The 25281-nt window shown below is 51.7% G+C and overlaps 7 protein-coding genes across 7 annotated transcripts; 1 reads left to right on the top strand and 6 right to left on the bottom strand.

Annotated features, from left to right (window-relative positions):
- Positions 1-707: 707 nt before the first annotated feature.
- Positions 708-1457, bottom strand: PG994_011238 (uncharacterized protein; the record flags this gene model as incomplete). The annotated part of the gene is made up of 1 exon (XM_066862647.1): positions 708-1457. One exon carries the CDS (start codon positions 1455-1457, stop codon positions 708-710), a length of 750 nt encoding a protein of 249 aa, XP_066711757.1.
- Positions 1458-2794: 1337 nt separating this feature from the next.
- On the bottom strand, positions 2795-3469 carry PG994_011239 (uncharacterized protein; the record flags this gene model as incomplete). Its single annotated transcript, XM_066862648.1, has 2 exons — positions 2795-3256; positions 3317-3469. The coding sequence occupies 2 exons, from the start codon at positions 3467-3469 to the stop codon at positions 2795-2797; spliced, it is 615 nt and encodes a 204-aa protein (XP_066711758.1).
- Positions 3470-4128: 659 nt separating this feature from the next.
- On the bottom strand, positions 4129-5978 carry PG994_011240 (uncharacterized protein; the record flags this gene model as incomplete). The annotated part of the gene is made up of 5 exons (XM_066862649.1): positions 4129-4389; positions 4457-4561; positions 4623-5631; positions 5697-5749; positions 5817-5978. The coding sequence occupies 5 exons, from the start codon at positions 5976-5978 to the stop codon at positions 4129-4131; spliced, it is 1590 nt and encodes a 529-aa protein (XP_066711759.1).
- Positions 5979-7005: 1027 nt separating this feature from the next.
- Positions 7006-7299, bottom strand: PG994_011241 (Calcium channel subunit cch1; the record flags this gene model as incomplete). Its single annotated transcript, XM_066862650.1, has 1 exon — positions 7006-7299. One exon carries the CDS (start codon positions 7297-7299, stop codon positions 7006-7008), a length of 294 nt encoding a protein of 97 aa, XP_066711760.1.
- A 2825-nt stretch (positions 7300-10124) lies between these two features.
- Positions 10125-16645, bottom strand: PG994_011242 (ion transporter; the record flags this gene model as incomplete). Its single annotated transcript, XM_066862651.1, has 6 exons — positions 10125-10626; positions 10688-12543; positions 12606-14388; positions 14519-14976; positions 15031-15632; positions 15682-16645. 6 exons carry the CDS (start codon positions 16643-16645, stop codon positions 10125-10127), a joined length of 6165 nt encoding a protein of 2054 aa, XP_066711761.1.
- Positions 16646-19784: 3139 nt separating this feature from the next.
- Positions 19785-22323, top strand: PG994_011243 (uncharacterized protein; the record flags this gene model as incomplete). Its single annotated transcript, XM_066862652.1, has 3 exons — positions 19785-19991; positions 20050-20262; positions 20317-22323. The coding sequence occupies 3 exons, from the start codon at positions 19785-19787 to the stop codon at positions 22321-22323; spliced, it is 2427 nt and encodes an 808-aa protein (XP_066711762.1).
- Positions 22324-23023: 700 nt separating this feature from the next.
- On the bottom strand, positions 23024-24115 carry PG994_011244 (Inorganic pyrophosphatase; the record flags this gene model as incomplete). Its single annotated transcript, XM_066862653.1, has 5 exons — positions 23024-23165; positions 23232-23315; positions 23376-23719; positions 23794-23913; positions 24005-24115. The coding sequence occupies 5 exons, from the start codon at positions 24113-24115 to the stop codon at positions 23024-23026; spliced, it is 801 nt and encodes a 266-aa protein (XP_066711763.1).
- Positions 24116-25281: the final 1166 nt, after the last annotated feature.

Below are 25281 nucleotides of genomic sequence, written 5' to 3' on the forward strand. Positions count from 1 at the left end.
TGCCTATAACAGTCCGTTCATCATTGATGAAGCAAGCCATCCACCTCCAGGTAGATCCTGAATGAGTGGTTATGGTGATGGTCGATGAGATAGCATCACGGCGACCGGGTCCTCTTGATTGAGGAGCACGGCGACACCATTTGCCAGCGGGCGTCTGCGGGAAAATGTACTTGCCACGCTTGGCAGCACGCGTCAGTAGCTCGTGAGCCTTCTTGGCAGTCTCCTCATCATCAGAAGTATCAGGTGGAACGTTCGGCTGATCGCCTTTTCTGCCATGGGTATGGTTGTTATCGTTATTGTCGCCATCCCTCTTTCCTCGTCCACACTGCTGGATGAGTGGAGAAGGTAAGACAATCTCTGAGCTGCAACTCCTCGCTCAATATAGAAGGTGTCAGGCAGAAATTGACCCACCGACTCTAGTGATGATCGTGGTGTGCGAAGTAGGGAGGATAGTTGACAGAGCGCAAATGGGGGCGTGTCTGGGTGATTTCAAGTTGCGTCTGGACAGTGTGGTCTCTTCCAATATGGCGTGATCGTCAATCATTCAGGGACAGCACTTAAGGATGGTCCAGGGACGCCCTCCTTGCTGCTGTTGATGCGGGCTCTGTGATTTCTACCAGCTCTTGAAATTATCTGCTGGAAGGTTGGAGATAGATGTCGCGGTCGTGCTTGCCAATCTTTGTGCCTCCTCGAGGCTTTCCAGTCGTCTAGAGAGGCTGACCCTTGAGACGTATCAAACTCGGGGACGCTGAGGGGGGGCTCTTGCAGTTGGCTCCTTTCCCAAACCATCTGGTTTCCCGGTAACTCCTTTTATCGATCGATACGGTCCTCCTCGGCCGCCTCGAGCTCCAATCAAAGGCCCAGCCATCGGAGCAGCAATCTGATGCGACTGACCAGCTGTCGGACAAGTCATCCTCATCCTTATAAACGGTGTTCAGTTGTAGCACCAGTGTACCTTCGCGAAGGTCAAGAATCTGCTCAAGTGCCAAAGAAACGTCGTCCTCGGCGGTATGGTTATCTCCAGGAGAAGCATCATCGATCTCTCCCTCCATAGGCGTACCCAGTCGCTTGGCAAAGTTAAGTCGGATAGCAGGCGGACTATCCTCTTCGGTCTCGTTACCCTCATAGATAACCTCGTCGAATCTCTGATAATATGGGAGCGGCAGATTATCAAAGTAGTCCTCGATGATGTTGAGACTACTAGTGCTGTCTTCAGCAGCGCTGCTGTACTCCTCATTCTCATATTTCTCGCCGAGTTTTGGTTCATCCTGACTGTTTGGTGACGAAACTAGAATGAATTCTTGGTCAGACTCAAGCTCGGATTCGTCGTTAGACTCGGATGCGACTTCGTCGTCGGCGTCACATGAGTCCATGTCGTCAACTACGGCCGGGTAGGCAATAGCATACTGCCTCTTGCTGATAGTGGGCTTCACTCGCTGTCTGTTGACATCCCGCATCGTGATGATACGACGTATGTATGACATCTTAAGATTCACCCAAATCAGCAACGCTTGTCAATACTTGGGTAGGGCGTTGGTAGGAGGATGGATGTCCCCAACGCCAGGGAAGGAGAAAGAGTTGCTTACCTTGTTCACTGGAGTTTTTGGCTTGTGACGGGTTGGTTGTATGTGCTTAGAAGTAGCGAGTGCTGGTTGCATCAGGGGCTTCCTGACGGTGTTGGTTGCAAGGGAAGACGCTGTGAAAGCAGCAAGTTGGGGTGAGTTCTAATTATATAGAAGTCGGTGAAATGACAGCCGTAACAATGGCAAACGCAGCAACAGAAATGGAAATGGAGGAGAATGCGCTCTCAGGTAAGACTTTGGAGAGGGATGTGTGCTCAGATGCTGAAAGATGTGGTAGATCAAGAGGATGACGAAGTTAGTTCTGCTCTTCAGTTGGTCGCAGAAAAATTTGTTAATGGTTTGACTGCACGGGACTTGGTTAAGGAAGAAGAGGTCCAGTTGGATTGTTTCCTATAGGTCGTCGAATAAGAAGGGGCATTTGTTGGAGTGAAGCGTTCGTGAACGATGTGTGGTTTGTAAATGTAGAAGGATGGACTGACAAGAACGAGAAGCTGTGGCAGGGGGAAAGGGGGGAGAGTCAGCAACCTGATTGACAACAGTCACATCGACAGAATAGGGACTTGGACAATATGCAGGCTGAAACTCGATTGTAGTGGGAGTCCGGACTGTTCTGAAGCAGTTCAAGTTGTGGATGTCTACCAACCAAGGGATATCTAGGCAAGACGATAAAGATTTTCGTACTTAATTACAACATACAGGCCCTTGCTATTCGTGCAGATGAATCCATCCTTCCCTGACGCTGCTTCTCACTCGTCCCGGCACGCTACCTAACTAGCAATGTCGGCGAGATGTAGAGCATCTATACAGGTAACAAGTGAGATATGAGAGAAGCATGGATTTTGCTGGTTTAACGAGTGCCGAGAACTAGTTTACTATCTACTGACTAGTAAGAAACCGTCCTCGTCGTCCATTTCGTCTTTTTAAGGGGCGAAATATATGTCGATTGCCTTCTGAGAATCGGCAGACGAGGTGGCGTGGGCCGCCCGGTCCCAAGCACTCCAAAACCAAGGGATCGTCTGCTTGTTTGACTTCGAAGTGATCCAACTGAGCTTCGTCCTCAACAAAAGACCTTGGATGGCTTTTGGCATCACGCCGAAACCGTCTTCTGAGTCTCAATTGATGCGAAAAGCCTCGAGGATATAGACGTCTGGGGATTCCAGGTCAATCAGGACCCGTCGTCTTTGGGACGAGATGATTACGCGCCGGAGATATCATCTCTCGAAGAAAAAACCGACCTTTCGGCCCGGGTGTCGACTGTTAAGGGCACGCTGAGGAGGACGAGAAGTGTCCAGGCGTGACTGGTGGCGAAGCTTGGCGACTGTGAGTTGCTCCTTTCCTCTGGCAGCGCGATCCTCCTCTGCAGCCTCCAGCTCTAAGGCCCCGCTGTCGCAGCAGCGGGCCGAGGCAAGCTCCCAACCGTCTGTATCATCACCACCGTCTTCTTCGTCTTGTTGTACCAGAGCAAATGCACCCTCACGGAGGGATATGCTCTGCTCCAGCACCAGTGAAGTATGTATGTTGGTGATGTGGTTATTTTCAGGGGTATTTGTAGCTTCGTCACCCACGGCTACATCAGGCCGCCTAGAAAGGTTGAGTCTTACGACAGGCAGGTCATCCTCCTCGGTTTCATTACTCTCGAGGCCGATATCGTAGAATGACTGATAGAGCGGACGCTGGGGGCTATTGAAATAATCATCGATTATGTAAAGGCCACTGGAGCCATCTTCACTCACGTTGCCGTCCCAACCATTATGGCTTCCCTCAGTATCGTCATGTTCTCCTTGAGTGTCAGATGACGAGAGGATTAGGTACTCGTCGTCCGTTGCATACTCGTCATCAGCGTCGTCTGAATCTGAGTCATCGTAGATGGTAGCAGGAGGCGCCATGGCATAATTCTTGTTGCTAATAGTCGGCTGGGTTCGCCTGCCATCAGCATCTCGCATAGAAATGATACGGCTGATAAAGGACGACATGCTAAAACCACTCGAGTTAGCAACACTGAGAAGCTCGTGAATGGTGCTGGTTTGTGTCGATGTCTAAAGATAAAGGAGGCTACTCACTTCGTTGACAGAGAGACGTTGCAGGGTGTGACGGGATATGCGTGTCCATGAAACACAGGTTCTTGTCGGGTCAAACTCTGGGACGGAGATTCTCTCTAGGAATCGACGTAGCGAAAAGCAAAGAGATGGCGATGAAGCAAGAGGTTGTGACTATATAGAAGTCGGGGGGGTATCTGCTGCGGCAGCAATGGTGATGTCTGGGTTGTATTTCCTTCAGTAAACGAGAATTTGGTGACAGAGTATGAAAGTTGTTAAAGGGTGTTGTGGTTGATCAAGAAGACGGGGAGAAACCGGATCAATTTCTGAAGGTGGTCGAATAAACCAAGTTGGTAGTTAAAGTGAGGAATTCGTGAACGAAGGGTGTTCTAGAGCGGTTACGTGCCAACCAAGGAGTTATCCAGCCAGGCCTATATAAAGGTCTCCCAGCTATTACTATTTCCTAAAACTTGTTCGCCTTATCTTATTCGTGAAACCGCCAGTAAGTATCACCTCCTTGAAGTCCTACTCCATAACCCCAACTTCTCCCAATGGAGCAGATGACCCCTTTGCTCCTTAACCCATCCAGTATACAGTGCCCAACTGATCATCACCGCCACGAAGCTCGCCAATGACAGCCACTTGAACTGGTCCGTTCTGGGGAAAGAAATAGCCGTTCCTGCACCTAGAATCTCGAAGACGTTGACAACGGACGTTTCCACGCCGGCGAACTTGGATCTCTGATGCGCATGGACGAGGACCTGGGTCAACTGCTGGGTGGTCAAGTCGAATACCCAAACGCCAAAGCGGGAAAAAAGAGAGGAAGGAGAAGATCACCAGGCTCCAGCCCCAATCTGGTGAAGTCGAGGACGCAAAGGAGGACGTCGTCTCCTGCTTCTCCATCGAAGATGAGATAGCCCACAGAGCAACAACCACGGGAGCCTATAACAATGTGTTAGCGGCACTATCCTCGGCATACTGTCCGCGCGCTTAAGCTGCTTACAAGATTCAGTACTTGCCAACTGACACCCCACAGGCCAAACCGTTGGAGACCAACCAGGGTCTGGCCGTCAGCAGCGTGCTGCTGCTCACGGGGCTCAATCAGCCCGACCTCAAGCTCATCTCCTTCGCCAGCCAGATTTTGGTGCTGACAGTAGGCTTTACCCATATAACGGATCCCGAGAGGAGTAGCCACTGTGCTGGAGATCTCGAAGACTGAGCCAATGGCTCGGGCCGCCGTTATGACGGGCAATGAATAGCCAATATTGATCAAGTAGGTGATGAACGTGGCTCTCCAGGTCATCATGTTGAAGTGCAGCAGAGCGAGGGCGACTGAGGGCACCCAAACCGCGGTAGAGAAGTACATCTCGAAGCCCTTGAACAACTGAAGAATGCGACTAGTCCATGGCACAGCTGGAGCTGGAGCTGGCACCGAAGCCGTCCCGGAGGGTTGTTTCCTCGATTTGGGCACACGAAGCACGGGACTGCTATTCCATACCCCTTTAGCCGAGATGGTCTCGATTGGGAGGCTGATCAGACTCGTCAGGGCCGAGTAGATGACCCCTATCCGCACAGAGTCCGTAGCCGATATGACAACGGAAATCAAAATGGGAGAGATTAGCTTGCAGACGAGATCGATGCGCCGCATGACGGCATTAAGATGTGTCAAGTCATAGGGCTGCCCCGGAGGCGCGGCAACGGTGACGACCCAGTCTCTCTCCATGGAGATGAGGTTGCCGGATGAGCTCAAGCGCTCGATGATGCCGAACGTCACAGCGACTACGAAGATGACGTGCTTGAGGACATCGTTCTTGGGGAGGACGAACACCATCTCCTTTTTCACGAGGTCCTCCTGGCTCAGAATCAGGAGCCAGAAGAACGAGCCAATAAGGACAGAGGTACGATTGACGATGATGGTCGTCAGGAGGGTCCGGAGCCGGTCGGGCGCGTTCTGGACCCAGCTTCCTATCGAGCTGGAGAGGATGATCATGGCCAGGTATATGATGATCATGCTATAATAAGAGTAGATGAGCCCATTTGACCCCTTGTTCAACATCGGGTAGAATCCGGAACGTACCGCAGCGCCGCCGCGACCAGCGTATCCGGGTAGGCCGCAGCCGTGAATAGGATCTAATTGGGGGGCCGTGTTATTCACCATCGCAAAGGCCCCTTCTTGGCAGTGGGTGGATTGACTTACAGCAACGAATTCGTAGCCACGCGCATTCCAGGTCGAGAAGGCATGACTCACGTACAGCCTGACGGCCTGGGCTCTAGTCAAGCCCGGGGTTGTTGGCGGTAGCTGTTCGTCTTGAGCTGACATCAGCTCCATCATCTCTTCGCCTTCACTATTACTATCCATGGTAGACGTATGCGTCGGGACTAGAGTGAATCTCGAGTCAGATGAAGGTTTCATTGACACATGCCACCTTATAAGTTCTGTATAGCTAGGGGCTGCATTAGTGCCGAGACCGGGGCTAGTAGTCATGTAGCCGGAACCGGCCTTGGGGAAAAGGTGGGAAGATGCAGCAAGGATGTGGAGAGAGAGAAAGAGAACCCCGGCCGGCCGCACTCGGTTCGGTAGCCAAGTACATGACTAGCGAATCAAGCACCGGCAGAGATAACAAGGCAGCAGCCGGATCTGGCCGAGCCTAGAGTACATTACTGACCTGCTATAGTAGTATAAGTATATTCTAGACTACCAAAGAACACAAGACTTGACTCGAAACACTCACTCAGATGGGGAGAAGTACGGCTATGCTTCCAGAAACCCCACCAGACTTATTTCTCATAGAATCAATTACACATGGGTTTACGCGTGGAGAAGTTCCTTGAGCAAGTTTGCCAGAATCATGGTTGGGGTGAAGTGTGACTGTCCGGAGACAAGTCAGCACCGTATTTTTTCATTCAATCAATTGTCTGTCTCTTGAAGATCCCAAAATAAATCCATCAGCCAGCCGGTCCATGTCGTTGGCCGCGGTCCCTGGCAAGAGGGCAAAATTCTCCTGAGCGCCATTCACCCTAGGGTCCAAGTCGACCGAGCTGCCATTCCTGTCGCACCTCTAAAAATTGAGAGGTTGCAATCATCAATCAGATTCCATAAAGTGTGTTTGCACAAGTGTGTGTGTGCATGTGTGTGCGTAGAAGAGTTGTCTCCATCATGTCGTGCCTGAATCATTGGCGAACCAAGTCCAGGGCCCTCCATCTCTTGCAGTACCAAATGCCCGCGTCCTTCACGAAAAATACCTCCATCCAGCGGGTCGTTGTAGAATAATAAAAGTTAAGAACTATGCCTCATCTCTGTAAAGTATGTAGAGACTGGCCGTCAAGCTTTGGCTCCGTTGGGGCCAAGCTCGCTTGAAGTTTGATGGCAGCATACTGAGGTTGCTCTAGAAATGGCCCATGCGCTCCTCCATGCCGCCCCAGTAGACAATGGGTCGCGGCTCCAGCAGGTTGAGCTCAGAGCCATGCACCTTCTTCTCCTCTTCCATGAAGACGATGGAGGGCTGGCGGAACATGACGCTGTTGATGGTCTCGGTGGGGGTGCTGGAGGCGCTGGACACAAACGAGTTGCGCGAGCTGGACGACCGCGACGACGCCGACGAGGCTCGGCGGAAGCTGGTGCGGATGCCCGCCGGAGAGAAGCGGGAGCGGATGGTCTGGAATCGGGATGGAGACTGCATCTTGGCGGATGGGTGTGCGGTCTAGTTGCGGAAAACTGTGACGAAGTATGGCCTCTTATACGATGGATCCGACGTGATACCGAAGCCAGAGAGGGTATTAGATGGGTGGTAAAAAGAGGCTCAGCCTGGGGGTTTGAAGAAGTCAAAAAGGGTTTATTTTTGTTGGAGAAGCGAATGTCGTTAGATGCGTAGATCGAAGTCAGTTGACTGAAAAGATAGGACGATCTATTCTGACCAGAGATGATAGAATAGAGCAGGGGAGAAGTCAAGAGGTCGGGAAGACGACTTGATAACACAGGCAGGTCGACTGAGATAAGAGAGAAGGAATCGGGACACCACACGTGAGAGTCTGATCGGGAGAGAGAAGAAACGGAGGCCAGGATAAGAGACCAAGCCCGGATACTTATTGGAGTCTGGCCTGGACGGTCGTCTGAAGTGACCCAGGTAGGCATTGAGGCTGCGCAGCTTCCCAGGCGCGGTGTAAGTGGCAGGGAGCGGAGCAGGAGCGGCACCGCACCGGCAAGACACACCTTGACACACACACTTGACAGGAACAGGCGGACAGGGGTCGAGGTTGCGTGGAAGCCGCAACTAGAACGGCCGATCAAGAGGATGGCACTCTGGGTGAAGAATGCGATGGGGCATTACGGGGCGATAGTGCCAAAAGATCAGCCAGCTCCGAGTCTTCAGGGTCTGGCAGCCCCAGGGGGGATCCATCGTAGGCGAGATTGGGATTATGCAACACTAGTTGCAGGTTGTCATGAACAGCCGAGTTAGTCATGCTGCTAAGAGCCTACTAAGGCAGGTACGAGACAGCAAGGCGTCGTGGGTGTGTCATTGATCCGGCTGACTGTGAGGTATGTAGCCATGCAGCTCACCTAGTCCTGGCCCGAGTAGTTTTAGGGTTTGACGGTAAGATGTTTTCCATTCCTCTTCCTTTTTTCTTCTTTCCATCTGTTCACCAGGATCCTACAATAGCCAGTGGGAAGAGCTGGAGAGACAGAGGAGGCAGAGAGAGAGAGAAGGGGAAAAAAAGAGAGTGAAGAGGCGATGAGAACGGGTGAAACAAGCCCTCCCTGGCATTCCCGTCCAGCTGTCCACGACGTCGTATCAAGCATGTAACAGTCTCTTGGCCAGTGCGCAGACACTGGAACTGGACCGACGATGTTGGAAGAGTGGATCTGCTACTACAGTACCCATTCCTATCCAACTCTCTAAGCTTTGATGGGTTATTGAGGCAAAATCAGACAGAGGCACGACCACTATCGTTGTTGCTTTTGCTGCTGATGTCGTGCATGCGTGGGTGATGGTGATGATGGTGATGAGGGCGATGAGGAGTCCAAGGAGTGGTTGAGGTATGATCGACGACAGGGATCCTGTGACGTGACACTCAACTCAAGACAATACGACCCCATTCGGAGCAAGTGTGGGGTTCGAGAGAGTCGCAGGTCCAACACCAGAACAATGCCAAAGGCCCGGGATGCGACAGGGAAGCATCCAAGTTGCTGTGTCGTTTCACGGCTCCTTGCTTCAAACTCTTGGAGGGGGCCCGGGAAGGCCGCAGATCGATTCTGCAGCGAGGAGCAAGAAGCATTCTGGAAGATCATGAAGGTCATTTTGTGGGAGAGCACGAGAACCATCGTCTCTTCTTATCTCTGCTCTGGCCTAGCCCCGGGCTATATGTAGAACACCTATTTTTGGACCGCAATACAGACGAAACAAAGTGTCAGGCAAATCGCAAGGAGTGAAGAGTGCTGAATCAGGCCAATACAATACAACGGACCACAGTGGAGAAATCGAAAAAGCCCCGCGAAACCACTACATAGGGCGTTTCTAGTCTTGGCTTGGCCTAAAGCACTGCAAATGGCATGCAAATCAATTGATTTCCAGTCCTCCGTACGGAGTACACCCAAATATATTTATAAATCATTGCGCTTTGCACTTCTAAACGCATTGTAAGTACTTAAGATATACCACTATAAACATCGCGGCTGCTTGCAGCTATCTACGTACATCCCCGACCTATACCTGTTCCTGTGGTCAAATGTAGTGCAACGTAGGTGCCTACCCGAAGTACCCCCCCTTCCCCCCCCCCAGCACTGCAGTGTCTGTCGGGATCTGTCTCAGATCAACACATTCCCGTCAAGCCCTACGCCCATGCGCATGTAGGTTGCATACTTACATAATGCCCAAGGATGGTTATCCTCCCTAAGTACCTATCAGGCATTGCACGAGTCCCAGAACATACAGTTAAATATCCCCCTTTTCTTTGGACCGAATCGAAGCTCAACACTTCGTAGAGTTCAGGCAGTCTTGACATGAACTATACGGGCGTGCATGCTGTTTGTGAATAAAACCAAGAACTTTGCCCAGGCTTTTATATATGAACCAGCTGCGGAATCTGTCGATGGGGTATTCCTTCCCCCAAGAGCTTGCTTGAGTACTTTAGTCTTACGCGAACTGTTTGCGATTTTCTGAAGATGATAGGCTATTATTTACATTGGAGGAGACAGGACCCCGTGACGCGGCTACAAAACTATATCGCTTGCTAAGTGAACAATGCAGATGACCTCGCCCTCATCCTCCTTCCGCTATGGTGTTGGTATCGTATCGTAAACTACATTTGATTCTATATGCATGCAACCTTCATCCATCCAAGCGCTGTGAGCGTGTTCGGTCACTCGACGGACCGATTCAATCCTGAATCGCCGGCTAATAAGAAAAAAAGAAGTAAGAACCCTTCAAAGCCACCCTTTTGCGCCTGTTATGCATTCATTTGTAATCGTGAGAATCGCTCTTGCTTCCATTCGTACCCCCTTCTAATCTCAATATGCGCTCCAATCGGTTTTCCGGACAGATTTGCGAATCGTTGCACTGCGTCGGATACTCTCGACCCAGACCGAGTCGTCCAATAACTCACGTACCTGCGCGGGACTGACGGAGCTGCCGCGCCTGCTGTTCCCGGCAGATGACGTTCCGGGCTCCTGCAGCTCGAAGCTGAAGGCAGACGTCTGTGTTTCGCGTCTTGGCATCGACGGCGCCGCGCGCGGCGCGCTCAGGGGATGTGCCGAAGAACTGTCATACCCTGTGTCCGCGCTCGAGTTGTTCCAACTCTTGTGTAGTTGACGCGAAGCGTTCGAGGCACCCAGGAACTCGGACGACCGACTGGTGCTTCGCGGTGTTACAGCCAGCGTAGAGCGCTGCGGCGGTTTGAGCCGCTGATCCTCGTCTTCTACGAAGATATCAGGAACATCTAGCTGGGGAACTGCCGTCATTCTCCCCAACTTCTTCTTGTCGATATGTCTCTTGAACTTGCGTGCCCAGTAGCTGAAAAAAAGATGTAAGCAACTTGTCAAAAGGGAGGTGACAAAGTGGGATGAAAACTTACAGTGTGTCGAAGAACCCAAGCACGACTCTTCGACGAACTTCTTCCTCGACACGCTGGAGGCGGGCACGGCGCCGGAGGAACTCCTCAAGCCTCAAGCTCTTGCTGTCACTAATAATGTTGTAGTGCGCCAAAATCATGAGCACAGTGGTGAAGGAGATGCCCCTGTCCGGATCTGCAGAAACCATGACTTCTTCAAAGAAGATATTGAACCGGCGGCGGCGATCCCGAACCTCCTGGACGTCAATCTGGTTCAGCCTGGCATTGAGTTTGCCGATATCGACGCCCCAGGCACTCGTCGAGGCCGCACCTGACGCGATCGACGTGTGTCTTGCCTGCGAGGGATCATTGCGAACGTCCTCGAGGATGGACCGAACAGAGTCTTCCGGATCGTAGATACGCATCGTAAAAATACCAGAAAGCTCCCCCAATAACCTGGGGAACTGTTCTTTGCTGATGAAACCCGTGCCGGCTGGGTCAACGCTGCGCCATGCCTCCTTGAACCGCCGAATTTCATCTCGGTCAACGCTAGGGAGTCCACTAGAACGTTGATATACATAAGAAAAACTCTCGTATATGAGAGAAATGAACAAGTTGACAAAGAGATACATGCTGATGATGTTCCACCCAATGAACAGACCCCTGGCCCAAGCCGTGCTGCCGCAGTCGCTGTCGAAAAATTCGGCGTCTTTAACACAGAACGGTGGCTCAATGGTGGCAAAATCCTCCATGATTTCGTTCCAGCCTTCTCCAGTGCTCATGCGGAACATCATTACTAGGGCTTTGGGCACGGTCCGGAAGTTCAAATTTGCATCCTCCGAACCACCAAACCTGGTGAGACTGAATGTCTGAGTGAAGGCTATGGCAAAGACCAAGAAAAATACTAGCCATGTAGCCAACAGATTCACAATGGTCGTCAGACTAGCCGCGGCCGTCTTGAAAAGCTGATCCAGTGCGTCATTTCGCGGGATCAACAGGAGGACAATGGCTACCAGGAAGAATTTGTGTAGCTGGTTGTAAGTATCATGGCTCGGATTGCTCTCAATCAGGAAAGATGTGGCTAGGGCACCAGTAACGGCGATGAGTGAGAACATGTCCCAAGAGCTTCTTCGAAATCGCGCCCAGCCAAGACCGACAATGCGGATGATGATGTTTGCAATGTAGGTAAACGTGAAGACCAGGAATAGTATATCCCTAGTGCGTGTCCACCAATATGGCTCAGGCTCGAACTCGGCCATCAGGAGTATCAGATGAAACACAAGCACACCGGTGATGGCCGTATACCACTTGCCGCGTTTCTCGATTGCCCGCTTGTGGCACCACTTCTTCCATTTATTCTCGGAATCGTCGTAAGAGCTTTTTGACGGCGAAATCTGCCGGAGAAGTTTACGCAATTCGAGCCACGATCTCTGCTCGGCAGTCAAGAAGGCCACGCCCGTTTGTTCCGTGTAGTTTCTCATGAAGATGGAAATGAACAAGGTCAGAATGAAAACCGTGGCGAGAATGTTGAAGACGACAAGGAACATGGCGTTTCCTGGAGCTGCGAGGTCGCTGGGCTGTTCGCCCCTACCAGTTATTGCTTGAACAGAGAATGATACGTCTGTCCAACCTTCTTGTGAGACGATTTGAAAGAGGATGAACATCGATGAGCCGAAGTCGTCAAAACTGTAGAAAGGGTTGGCAGCGACGCGAGGTGCCAGCATATTCCAGTCGTCGCTAAACGGGGTAGCCTCGTATTCGCCAAAGCATTCAGAGAGGTTACCGACATTGTCATCGTTGCATTGGACGAGCAGGCCATTGAATACATTCAGTGCGTAGATGGCGAACGGTATCAAGAGAGAAACGGACACAAACGCGGCCTGAGTGAATAAGTTAGCAAGACAAGCAACTTTTTGATTACAACCGAACGAGGATAACTTACTCCAAGAATCTTCCAGATGCTGACGATAACGAGAGAATGGAAAGTTTGTCTTGCAGTGTCGCTGATATTGAGCAGACGAAGAGCTCGCAGAGCTTTGAAGGCACCAATAGCCCTAGAAACGGCTCCGTCGTTGGCCAGAAGAGTGAGGACATTAATCCAAAGGGTGATAAGCACGATACCATCGATGAAGCCCCAAGAACTGCGGAAGTAGGCATTGGGGGTGAAGAAAAAGCCATCTGCCACAATCTTGATGACGGCCTCGATGCTAAAGACCACAGCAAAGCCCATATCGACCCAGACGAACCAGTTGGAGAACTTGAAGGAGTGTGTCTCAAAGTACTCCTTCTGATACAGCGGAGTAGTGACACAGGCAAGAACCACCATTGCCACAATTGCGGCGTAAATAAAGGCCGAGAATGTATACCAAGCTACCTTATTTGGCTCCACGCCATCGAACCTCTCGTTCCCTCTCCCTGGCCCGACCAGTCTTTGGCACAGGCGCCTGATGGGGTTCTTTGGCGTGAAGATATAAAGAGCATTATTGTATGTTGGGTGTCGGGCAAGGTACTCACGTTGTGCCTTACGTCGAGCTGATGTAGCAGACACCGCCTCGCGAGCCATCTGTCGAGGATCTGGTGTCTCATTTGGGCCATTGAAACGGATATTGGAGTAAAAGGGGTTTGGGTCCTTGTTGATGAATAAGGAACGCAGCCTGCTCCAAACGCCAGATAGCAGTCCAGGGCGAACGTCCCCAGCACCTGCGCCCTGATGCGGCGACTGTCCGTCAGCGGATGTCTGCTGCAATGGATCCATGCTATCATCAAGAAACTCGCGAACAACGGCATCTTTCAGGAGCATCTCCATGGTTGCAGGCCCATAATCAAGAGGATCTTTCTTCCTCCGAGTCTTGCCGAAGCTGAAAATTGTCGACAGGGCTAGATTGCTGGAGTTGTTTCCGAGCTCTTTTCGCTGCAAGAACGCCTTCACTTGTTCCAACCGCTTCTCATCTTCAGATACGTCGAAGTTTTCCTGGATAACAGCAATAAACATGTTGACCAAGATGAAGAAGGCAAGAATGAACCAGCCGATAAGGAACATTGAACCGTACCAGGAGGTCCCCCTACTGGTCGTGTGAGAGGTAACATTATACAATATCTCCGTCCAATTCTCGCTAGACAAGATTTGATACATGCCAAGGAAGGCATTGTAGATATTGTAGAATGATATTCTGTTGAGCTCGCCATCTTGGTACAACGGCAACTCGCCCCGGAATATTTGTACGGAGAATATAGCCATGATGAATGTGATAAGGAACACAAAAAACAGCAGGTTCGCAATACCTGCAGCATTTCCCAAAACTAGTAGAATCAGCTTTCGTGTGATGGGAATGGCCAAAACCACACGATAAATCCTGAGGATCTGGAAGCCACTCAGCCATGCGTAAGCTTGTCCTGAGTTATATATGGGCGGGAGGATGATGATGGTTGTGGTTACCGCCAGGAAAAGATCGAAGAGGTTACGGTAGTTCCTATGGAACCCCCTCCAGTTGGCAGCAATACGAATGGCAATCTCGACGTCCAAGAGGCTGGTGACAATGATTTCGACAACATGGATAAACGTGGCTCGGCTTTCCGGCATTCTAGAACTCCGCCAAGCCTGCGTTACCAGATCGAACGTAATCAGTATCACCCAGATAATCGAGGTCTTGTCATATAACTTCTGCAAGGCCGATGTGCGTTGCAGGCGGTCTTGATCTGGTGCAGCGGCCACCAATGGTTCCTGGCTAGAGGTGAAAGCACTGGACTTGCTTTCCTCTCGAATGACTTGGAAAGAGGATGTGATGACAGCGATCAGCAAGTTGGTCATCCACAGCATCATGATCATGATGCCGGCCCCCAAAGAAAAGAGCAGACGTCAGATAGTCCGAGTTCGCGGTCCAGTACATCAGATCAGACCATGTGTTCGCGCTCATTAGTACAAAAACCAACTCCAGCGAATGGTAAATGTTGTCAAAGTTGACGGTATTGTTGTAAGGGCTGTCTTGAAGTAGACACAAAGACCCCTTGGGACAGATGAAGCCCTTGGGATGCGACGTGGTATTGTAAAGGTCTGAAAGGTCGTCGTTGCGCATCCTGACCCAAGGAAGAGCTGTTCCATTTTGAGCCAGATGTCCACCACAGAAAACTTCGTCGTTGGTGAAAGCCGCTGTCAAGTTACCGGGGTCTTCTGGGTCTACCCATACACATTGCCGGCTCAAGCTTGTTTTAAAACTTTGAATTCCGATAATCGCGAATAGGATCCAGAAGAAAAGAATAAGAAAGGATACCCTGAGCAGTAGGGGCGTCGCCTTCTTGAGACTTCGTAGGATAATCTGGTGGGGTATTAGCGGTGCTAGTCTATTAAGGGGGAAGGGGCTTGAACATACAGAGGTACCATTCGTGAGAGCAAGAAGCCTGACGATCCTGAGACAGCTCAGCATCCGAAAGATCCAGATGTGGTGCGCCGCCTCTATGCCCGTAATGCTCAAAGCGAAGGTGATCCAGAAAGAAACCACTGCAACAAAATCCAGTCGATTGAATCCGTGACGTAGGAAGGCCCTCCGAGCTAATTGCATCCGCTGCGCCTCTTCAACTGTTTCCGGAAGCCTCTGTCCATGCATCATCGTGAACGAGCGGGCAAATGTGTGAGGACCAAATGAGTCTTCCCTCGGGGATTTTACAGACTTCTGCCGCTGCGGCTTGAAGACTGCCTCGTATCTCTCGGCTACCAGTTTCTTCACACCCTTGCCTCGATCAATGGTGCTGTACTCTGTCGCATTGAGCACGAAACCAGACACAACAATGCGAGCGATAAGCTCTATAGTAAAAATGACGAACAGAACAAGCATCGCCCAGTCAATTGTATTGCCGCCCCATCTCTCAGGTCGATGATTTTCCGGTTCGTGGACGTTTGGGGAAGCTTCCACAGCCAGCAAAATCGTTTGCAGTACTATCAGGATGAGAATGAACGGCTCCATGTAGGGATTGACTAAGACATCGCAGAGTCGTTTTCGAATGGGATTGTCCGGGGAAAAGACACCGAGTGAACGACCTTTGAGCGGGTTTGGCATAGGCCTCCTGGGCATCATCGGAGGTTCTGGGGGCAAAGGTAAACCGTTCTCCAGCTTTCTCAAGGGGCGTAGTTGGGTACACCTGAGATTGATACGATGTGTCGCTCGTGAAATCACCCGGAAGCTGGGATCTGCGTCCATCTGCGCTGGGCGATCTAGAGCGTGACCGTCTCTGCTGTTGTTCGAGAGTTTCTGCCTCGCCACTGATGTTGACCACACGCTGGGACATGGCCCTAACAATTGTTCCAGCTCGGTGCAAAGCCGCGCCAGGGGACCGTGAAAGCCGATTATCTGTTGGCGTAAGGGAGTTGCCAAAACTTCGATGCTTGTTAGATTCGAAATCCGGGCCTAGATCGAAGCCCAGCATCTTGGTATCTCTGGGCTTGGGCGATTGCCCGCCATCCAGGTCCGACACAGTCTGGAAGCTACTTCGCGGCTGAGATTCAGTTGGCGGAGTAGCATGAGCACCCGATATTGGCTGTGCGGAAGCTGTTAAAGGCGCGCTATCCGAGTCGAAGTAGTCACCATTCGAAGGCTCGTCGTAATACGTCGTCTGCATTGCATAAGGATTCAGCAAATTCGTCGAGGCCTGTCCGGGTGATGGGTGAGGCGGATGTATCTCCGGAGGCAAAGCAAACTGCAGAGCTGCAGGGTCTATAGGCGAGCTTGGGGTTGAGCCCACATGCCCGGCGCCGGGCTCTTGTTGCGCGCCCTGTGACTGTCCCCAATATGTCATGAGTCCAGGCAGCTCGCTGTTCCTCTGCATTGAGGGCGGAGATATCCTCTGAACGGGTCGAGAGCCCGTGGGCGCCGCGGCGCCCGTACTTCGTCCTGCTGCATCTTGATCATGCTCGCCTGGAGGTCTTGCCAGATTCTGTAACGGTATCGATTGGGGCGACGGGGGAGTCTCTTGTGGATGCTGGGATGACATGGTGATCTATGTCTCTGGCCACCACGACCAGGAATCGAGCGAGTGGTCTGGGCGATTCGGCCAGCGCAATGCGCGAACGCAATGGCAATTAATAGTTTAGATTGATACAAAGAGCATCACGAGAGAAGCGAATGTAAAAGGCAAATCGAATAGCAGTTTTCGCCCTGCTAGAATAGTAGGGCCCAGTAGATTGTCGAGCGCGGTGTGTTATCGCCGTCGCCGTCACGGTTGTCGTCGTCGCGTTGGCCTGGATCGGAAGGAGCGAGAGAGCGAGGGACAGAAACGGGGGATGGAGGGTCCGTTGTTCAACAAGGACCAGCTCTGTATTGTCGATAATAGTCCTGATCGAAGCAGGAAAACGGGTGACTGGAGTTTGGATGCTGGATGGAACTCGTCGCAGGATAGTGTTTCGTGGTTGGTGGGATAGCACACGCCCAATTGCTCTAGTGCATGTACTATGTATGAAGGAGGTAGACTAAGTTGGCTGAAGTGAGGGTGATTTCAGTTGTCAGACTCAACCTTGAAGTTTCCCTCGTAACCTTACTGGAAGTACACTACTGGATGCGATTGGGGGTGCAGAGGCATCCAACGTTGGACAAGGGGGCAGTGACCAACAGATGATCCGCCCCTGCGGTTCTCAGCCCGTGCACTGCGAGGTGCCGTCAAGCCCCCATTGCGCGAGCTCCTAGGCTCCTACACACCCATCGACCCCTGCCGGGGGGAGCATGCTGCTATACTCGACTGGTACTAGGCATTCAGCAAGCAGGCACTAACCCAGCCTGCCAGCTGCACTAGAAACCTAAGCCAGCGGTCATCTTCTGCAAAACTTGGGACGCCCCGGGACGCCCCTTGGCCAGAATCCTTGGTGGCCTCCTTTAGGAGTAAGACACGCATCGTGCCCCCAATCCCCAATGCAAGTTACCATCTCGAATGCACAGCAACACACTATTGATGCAGCTACAGGGTTTCTCTCTCTAAAGGCCAGCTCAGCCTCGAGCTTCTTGGCTCCAACTTTGCGCAAACACGAGCAATTTGGGGTCGACGAGTTCTAGCCCACTTTGTTTTGCGCCATCCAAACCAGAGTTTGAGTGAGTTGGGTATGATTCACAGGATTTTTCATGGCGAAACGGAACCACCACCTGCCAAGACGGGTTCTACTGCACCCACCATCGCATGAAAACAAGAGCCCCTGGTAGCATCATTGTTGTATCCTACAAGTACATACTCTCCAGTGCTGTCGGCATCCATCTTTACAGCAAGAATAAAGGAAATAAACCGGCCTTCTCTCCTCGATACTGACAGATCGAACATTGCAATTGCAAATTACGATAGATTACCTCCCAGAAAACCCCACAGAACGAAATCCATTCTTTTAAAATGATATATTTCTTTCTTTCTTCCGACCTCTGGGCTTTGAAACATGCTTTGATCTCGGATTAGGACCCCAGTGCTTCCTGGAGATGTGTATTCGAAGGGTCGGTTTACCTAGAGTCACGACCGCTTTGCATGCCGGCTTTCCGTGTCATATAGTCTTTCTGGCCATTCCGATAATGCAGAATTGAATCATTGCATGGAAGAAGGCCAGCTTGGCTTGACTAATGGATTACTGCTTGGTTGGCAGGATTCGAGAAGCAGAAGAAGACAATTGCCCGCTGCGTTGCAGGTAATCAATCATCTCTGTGGTTGTGGGGAGTTATTAGACGCAAGACACCGGAGACACGTCACAAGAGCGACTAGGATTCCCCCATCCCGCATCTCGGCATGTGTTCAAACACAGGCATGGGGGTCCTGAAACGACAAGTTATCTGTTTCTGGCACTTGCAGATGGATCCTCGCAAAGAACGCGATGATAGCGCGCTGATCTTGCATCTTCCCTACATTAGCCTCTCCAGTTCCAGTGCATGGGTCGTGTTGTTGCTTTATTCTGGGCATCCACGCGCCCATTGCAGTTGTGTAGGTATGTAAGTTTTGAGCGCGTCCCGTTGTCCATGCTAGGCAAACTACAGTACCGCATGTATGAAGTATATTAAATCAAACGCCTTCCCAGGATCAGGAGAGTTGCTACAATACAGTAACTATTTACCGGTATGAGATACTCATGCTCCTTGCTGGCAACAGTCCCGCTGGTTGGGTGCTCTGGATGCGTATACCATCATCCGTTTGGGGAGCACTGTGACTACTAACCACCATCAGTTATTCCTAAGCTCACTATCCCGTCGATAGACAGCTGTCCCTGAACCAAGTGCTCCAGAGGCCATCAAAGGGGTTTTTGGTGGTTTGCTGCAACCCCCATTACTATAGAATGATAAGGGTGTTTGATTGTTATATAAGTGCCTAAGTACTTATTAGACATTTGTCATAGGCTCTAGCGGCTACTCCGGTGTACATATTGTAAAATCCTTGTCTGTGGATGTGTAGTAGGAGGTATCTTCCTTGATGTTCAGAGTGACTGACCAGTGGAAAGGAAAGGCACGACAAGCAGGTGGTGCATGAATGAATTGATAAGACAGAGCAACTCAGAAGTACAATATATATGCGGTCAACTGCATGTAGTTTGAAGGTTACTTAAAGGTTCGATCGACCACGGGGCATAGAAGTACGCACGTGACAGTACCTAACCACTCGACAAGTGTTGATGGAAGTCGAGAAGCTTGATCTGATCGATTGATTTGATTGAATGCGGTTGTACCAGGGTAGGTCCATACGTTCTTAGCTTAAGTAATGCCGTAATGTCGGACTGCGCGGCGCGTTCTCCTACCTAGTGGTTTAATGGAGGGACTGGCCGAACGCGTTTGCAAGGTTTACGGAACGTGCCTTTGGACACAAAAATACCAACATCAAGACGCAACGCCTCAAACCTTGCATTTAATCACCTTTGCGTGCCGGCTGGTTGTTCTCTCTGCTTCGATATTCCCATACCGATCCGTACATGGCAACTTGCATTAATCTGTCAAATATCCTTTGCACTCTTCTTCATTGAAAGTCGCACCCATGCTTTCAACATCTATCGCATCTCCCTTGACCTGACGACATCTCGCGACCCCCCCCCCCTTGCTACCGCGAAGTCACTAGCAACCTTGTTCCATCCAACTTTCCTGCGCACACCATCAGCCACAGTCCCTCGTCGCAACTGTTCAAGATGGTCTCGTCGAGGAAGCGCACTTTGCGCGATGCAGAACCCGAAGCGGATTCCCCAGCTCCAGCAGCCTCGCCATCAAATCCGGACCAGTCTAAAGAGACATCGCTGTTGCATCGCATCCGCAACATGTGGCAGTTTGCCAACCTATTTCAATGGATATATCTATTCGGCAAGGTCGTCAAGATTGATGACAGCATTGACATTGACGTAAGTGTCAACTGATGATAGCAGTTGGCCAACGTCCAAGCTAACTGTATCTGCGTAGTTTTTGGAAACGGAATGCCTCAAGTCGCAGTCCACAGTCCTCGTCGATATCGGTCTGTGCCTGCTGAAGTTTGTCTCGTCACACCGCGGCTTGACCCCCGAACTGTTCGACGAGTACACAAGGCGTCAATATGTTGCCAAAGATCCGGACCATAACCCCTTCGGCACGGAGGAACAGCCTAACAGGTTCCACGACTTTGATGTTCTAACTAAGGTACGTCGATATTGCCGCAGGCGGTCCTGACAGCCGGCTGACCTTATTATATAGCTTCGTGTTCTTCACAAGTTGACCCAGTGGGTAATGTTACACCCTGAGCGAATCCGCGAGAAGATGGACGAACAGCGCGTTTCCGACCAGACCGAGTGGAGGATTGAACCTTACGGTTGGGACAGCGAAGACCGCACTTACTACCTGCTTGACGACGATCGTCTATATCGCATGACGGATGCTCCGCCCCCAGGCAGCACCTGGAAGCCCAAGAGGAACACGAAGAAGGCGAAGGCTGCAGCATCAAGAGCTGCTAAGAGACGCCGCGTATCAAGATCTGCTGCTGCCGATGCAGATGACGACCAGGGACCAGACTCCGAGGCCGAGGATGCCCCCGAACCTGAAGATGATGGCCTCGGTGGCGCCAGGTGGGAATGCATCGCCGTTAGTCTGCCAGATGTACAAGCTTTCTTGGCCACAATACGCAAAACGCGTGACGATAACGAAAAGGTTTTGCGGGATCGCATTGAGGAGGGGCTTGTCCCCATTCTCGAGAAGCATGAGGAATCGCGAAAAAGGAAAGCCCTTGCGCGTGAGAAGGAGTTACTCAACATGGAGAAGCTGGCACATGCCAAGCGCTCAAGTCGCATTGCCAACAAGGCAGAGCAGCAAAAACAGGAGCAGCAAACCCGAGAAGAGGATGAGAGGCACCGCCGTGAAGCCTTAGCTGCGAAGAAGGAAGAGCAGAAGCGCCTCAAGATAGAGAAGGAGCGGGACAGCAGGCTCGTCTCTCGGGAGAAACGACTGCAAGAGCGCGAAGCACGACGTATTCAGCACGAGGAAGAGCTTGCGCAATTGTCCGAAGACAGCAGGAATTTGAGCTCAGGCACTGGTCGCTTGTCAGAGCGTCGCCTCCAAGCCGAGATCGACAGAAACAAGCAAGCATTGAAGGAGCTTGAAGACGAAGAAGAGTGGACGTTTGATTGCGTCTGCGGAATGTACGGTCAGGTTGACGACGGCACCCACAGTATAGCTTGCGAGAAGTGCAATGTGTGGCAGCACAGCAAATGTGCAGGTGTCAGTAAGAAAGAAGCTGATCGCGCCGACTTCCATTTCATCTGTGGCGCTTGCAAGAACAAGGACGCAAATCCCAAACCAACGGTTATCAAGCTCAAGGTGAAGAACCAAGATGCTTCATCTTCACCGGCTTCTACCAAGCAGACCGAAGGAACACCGCATGGAGGACTGGTTGTCGAGATACCTACGAAAGGCTTGGCGAAGCCCGATTTGTCTCCTCCGAGCGGTTCAGGCTCTCAAATACCATCTCTCAATGGTATACAGCTGCAACAAGATCTCAAGCAGCAAACGAAAGCAGTACCTAGTATTCCGGTCAAACCGGCAAGTCAGGCACCGGCAATCCTCCTTCCGTCGCCATATACACTTAGTGAGGGTCTCAACCCTTTCTCTTCACCACACCCGCAGCTTTCCCCTCCGCAGCAGTCTCCCAATAAGTCTCGGGCGTACTCTACCATCAATCATGGCAAACCCCCGCCCAAGGGGCTCTTCCATGTGCCATCCCCCAAGACCAATGGCACCGCCCTGGCATCATCATCCAGCATGCCTCCTCACGCGGATGTGACCGTCCCTTCAGTTACTGCGAGATCAGACTCGCCCCTGAAGCAGCCCCTTGAGGCCGCAGCAAACAGCCTGCCCGCGCTATCTCCTCCCTCGGTGTCCTTTTCCTCCGGGCAAACCACGAGCAGCATCCCTGCTGGTCTCTCCACGCCGCAGCTGAAACCGACGCATCCCAGCTCCAGCCCGCGCGTCTCGACACCAACGCTACCGCCAGCGCAGAACGGCCTCTCGCCCCAGAAGAAACGCTCACCGCCGCCTCAATCGGCGAACTCGAGCAACGGCATTCACTCAACGCCGGCGCCGGCCATTTACCCGCCATCCACCTCACTATCCCCGTCGCCCAAGCAGCAAATCAATACGCCGCCCGTCAAGTCTTCGGAGCCTGCCCGCCCAGCTTCGCAGCACTCTAGTGGCACTACTGGAGGCTTGTAGGCTCATGGAGGAAGGGTATGGTACGATGGCCCGGATATGAAGACTTTTATTCCCTTTTGACTCATGACTTGCGCGTCAGCTTTGTAGTTCATATAGGATATACCGTGGGTACTGGTTGTGCCGTGGTTGGCTGTACATGCATGTTAGAGGCGCATTGGTTACGGCAGATTAGAGAGGACACTTTGATTGTTCATGTGCATGGGCGTCTGAATTCACCGGGGTTGAGTGAATGATATTGCATGCTTATTTGGACTGCGTGTACTACAAGAGTCAGGAGGGGGGGCAACACCTCTACAGGAGGCTGCAATGCGATGCATTGCCATTTGGCCATGAGTGCCAATCTGTGGTCACTACTACTACTGATTGTGAATTTAGACAGAAATTAATCATTGATATATTTCCCACATTCAGATATCAGTACAGGTCTACTACGATGGCCCACCGTATCATTTTGTACATTAAACTGTCTGTCACAGGGCAATCAGAGCTGTGCATATTCAGTATGTGATAGGCATGAAGCTAGAGTTTTAAATATGCAGTGAATTGTATTTTTGTGCAACGAAGACCAGTAGGGGTGAAAGGGGCGCTCTCTATAGGCACGCATGTGTTTTTCCTGTACCCAACCACCTCTAACCCCTACGATCGCTGGTAAAACCCCGCAAGTATTTTTTGTCTATCAGTTCCCAAGCGAATACAACATTTAAGCAGCAGCACCGCTGATGAAGAACCACTTGTCAATAGAAGCGTCGATCTTCTCAGCGGGAAGCTCCTGGTTGGAGGGCAGAGGAGGCAGCTGGTCCTGGGTGATACGGCTGGGGGAGTTGGCAGCAGTCAGGTTGGTGCTGTACGGATATGAATCAGTATTGGCTGTCTAGTATTGAGGTGGAGGAGATTCTGGAAATGCTTACGTGGAAACACCGCCAGCAGGGGTCTTGCCAGTGATGAGTCTTTCCCAGGCCTCACCACACTCGCGAATGACATCGAAAGCGTACCTATCAGGGAAGTTAGTAATTGGTATATCGACAAGGGGGGGTGGAAGCAGAAAGACGAACTCCTTGTTCTTGCACTCGCCGGTGAAGGCGAACTGGTTCTCGGGCTTTCCGTCGGGGATCTTGTAGATACGGAACCACTCGTTGGTGGCACGGAGAAGGCCGGGCAGGTGGCGCTCAACGTCCTCGACGTCGTTCAGCTTGGGGGCGAGGGGGTCGTTGATATCGACAACGATGACCTTCCAGTCGGTCTCCTCCTCGTCAAGCAGAGCCATGACACCGAGGACCTTGACCTGCTTCACCTGGCCGACGTGGCCGACGAGCTCGCCGATTTCGCAAACGTCGAGAGGGTCGTTGTCACCCTTGGCCTTGGTCTCGGGGTGGATGGAGTTGGGGTCCTCCCAAGTCTGTCATGTGCAGGTCGCGGTAAGATCAAACTGGGCTCTGCTGTATTCGGAGACGAGGGGGGAGAAATACTAACCTGGGGGAAGGCACCGTAGTTCCACAGGTAGCCCTTGTGGGGGAAGCAGTTGCGGACGTAGCGAAGCTTGCCCTTCTTGATGTCCTGCTTGATGGGGTTGAGAAGCTCCTCCTTGGAGATCTAGTACGTAGCTCGAGTGTCAGCAAAGTAATTGACCAACATGGCAGGCTCAGGCCCGGACTCAAGGGGCGGCCAGGTGTAGTAGACGAACCTCGAGCTTGGCGTTGGTCCAGCGGGGGATCTCGACAATCATGTTCAGGATGCCCTTCTCCTGGTCGGCGTATAGGGGAATGTCGTGGAAGGGGGGAGACGGGGACGCCATCCTTCTCGACGTAGACGCGGTGCTCCAAGGTGTTGGGAGCGGCGACCTTGCGGACGGAGTAGGCCATGGTGCCGGATGGGTCACTTGGACGATGAAGCTTCTGGTCGATTGATAATGGCGCTGAGCTCGAAAGATGACGAGCTATTTGGGCGGAGCGTTGGGATGCTATTTTGGCGGAGGAAGAAGAAGACGACAACAATGGAGCGGATGCAGAATTATTGTGACGAAAATGGATGGCGGAGGGGATGCTGCTAGAGCAGGACGGAGGGGGAGGGGTACGTTGGCCCTGTTTGCTACTGGATTGGTCGGCCAGCTTGAAGGTTGCGATGGTGTGATTGGCCCGGCGGCACGGACGCAGCTGCTGAGGCGATAGAGATTTTGTGAGCTGGTGCTGGTGCTGGTGCGAGAACCGGACTGCCTGCAGTGTCTGGCGACGGAATACAGGCGCTTGAAACAACCACATAAGGGTGGAATATATATAGGACAACACTCAAGCTCCAGCTGCGTATGAGGCGTGGGGGGGCTTGCACGACAACAGCCGGTTACAGTATCTTACAAGCCACGGCTCAAGATGGACACGGCAAGTCTCGATATCCTTCTAACCTAGGCACTGGGTGAAGGGAAGGCTTCAGATTAACCTCGAGAAGTTTGTCGTACGTACCCCTACCCGTCTGCACGTCGATGTCGATTTGAGCCAATCAGACATCCATGGCTCGGGTAGTTCTTCTGCTAATGCCTGTCTACTTGTTTTTCGAGGTACAGCGCATGCGGGCGGGTTCGGCCAGGTGGCGCAGGCTTCACTAACGAAAACACATCAACCTTCTACCTCTAGATAGAGGCGGGACGGAGGAAAAATACTACATAATATAAGGATACAGAGAGCTAACAATTTATAAATATACTAAAGGTATTGATTGACATCATACACCAGTCGTATACATGTAGACAACACGGAAGTAAAAACATCAAATTCAACAAAGTGCTGCAACGTAAGGTTACCGTCGGCAGCGTTCAGTGGTGGGGCTTTTCCGATTAGATTAGACAGATCCGACCCGCTGGGAATTGTGAGTACCTAACCAGTGGTCCGGAGAAAGACATACCTGAAAACACCAGAATTCGAATCCACGCTCGCCTCCGTCCAAATCCCTCTTCCGTGTCATGTCACT

The sequence above is a fragment of the Apiospora phragmitis genome, assembly GCF_038363925.1.
Source record: "Apiospora phragmitis strain CBS 135458 chromosome Unknown utg000010l:1.0-9815664.0:1.0-9183399.0, whole genome shotgun sequence".
NCBI classification, from domain to species: Eukaryota; Fungi; Ascomycota; class Sordariomycetes; order Amphisphaeriales; family Apiosporaceae; genus Apiospora; species Apiospora phragmitis.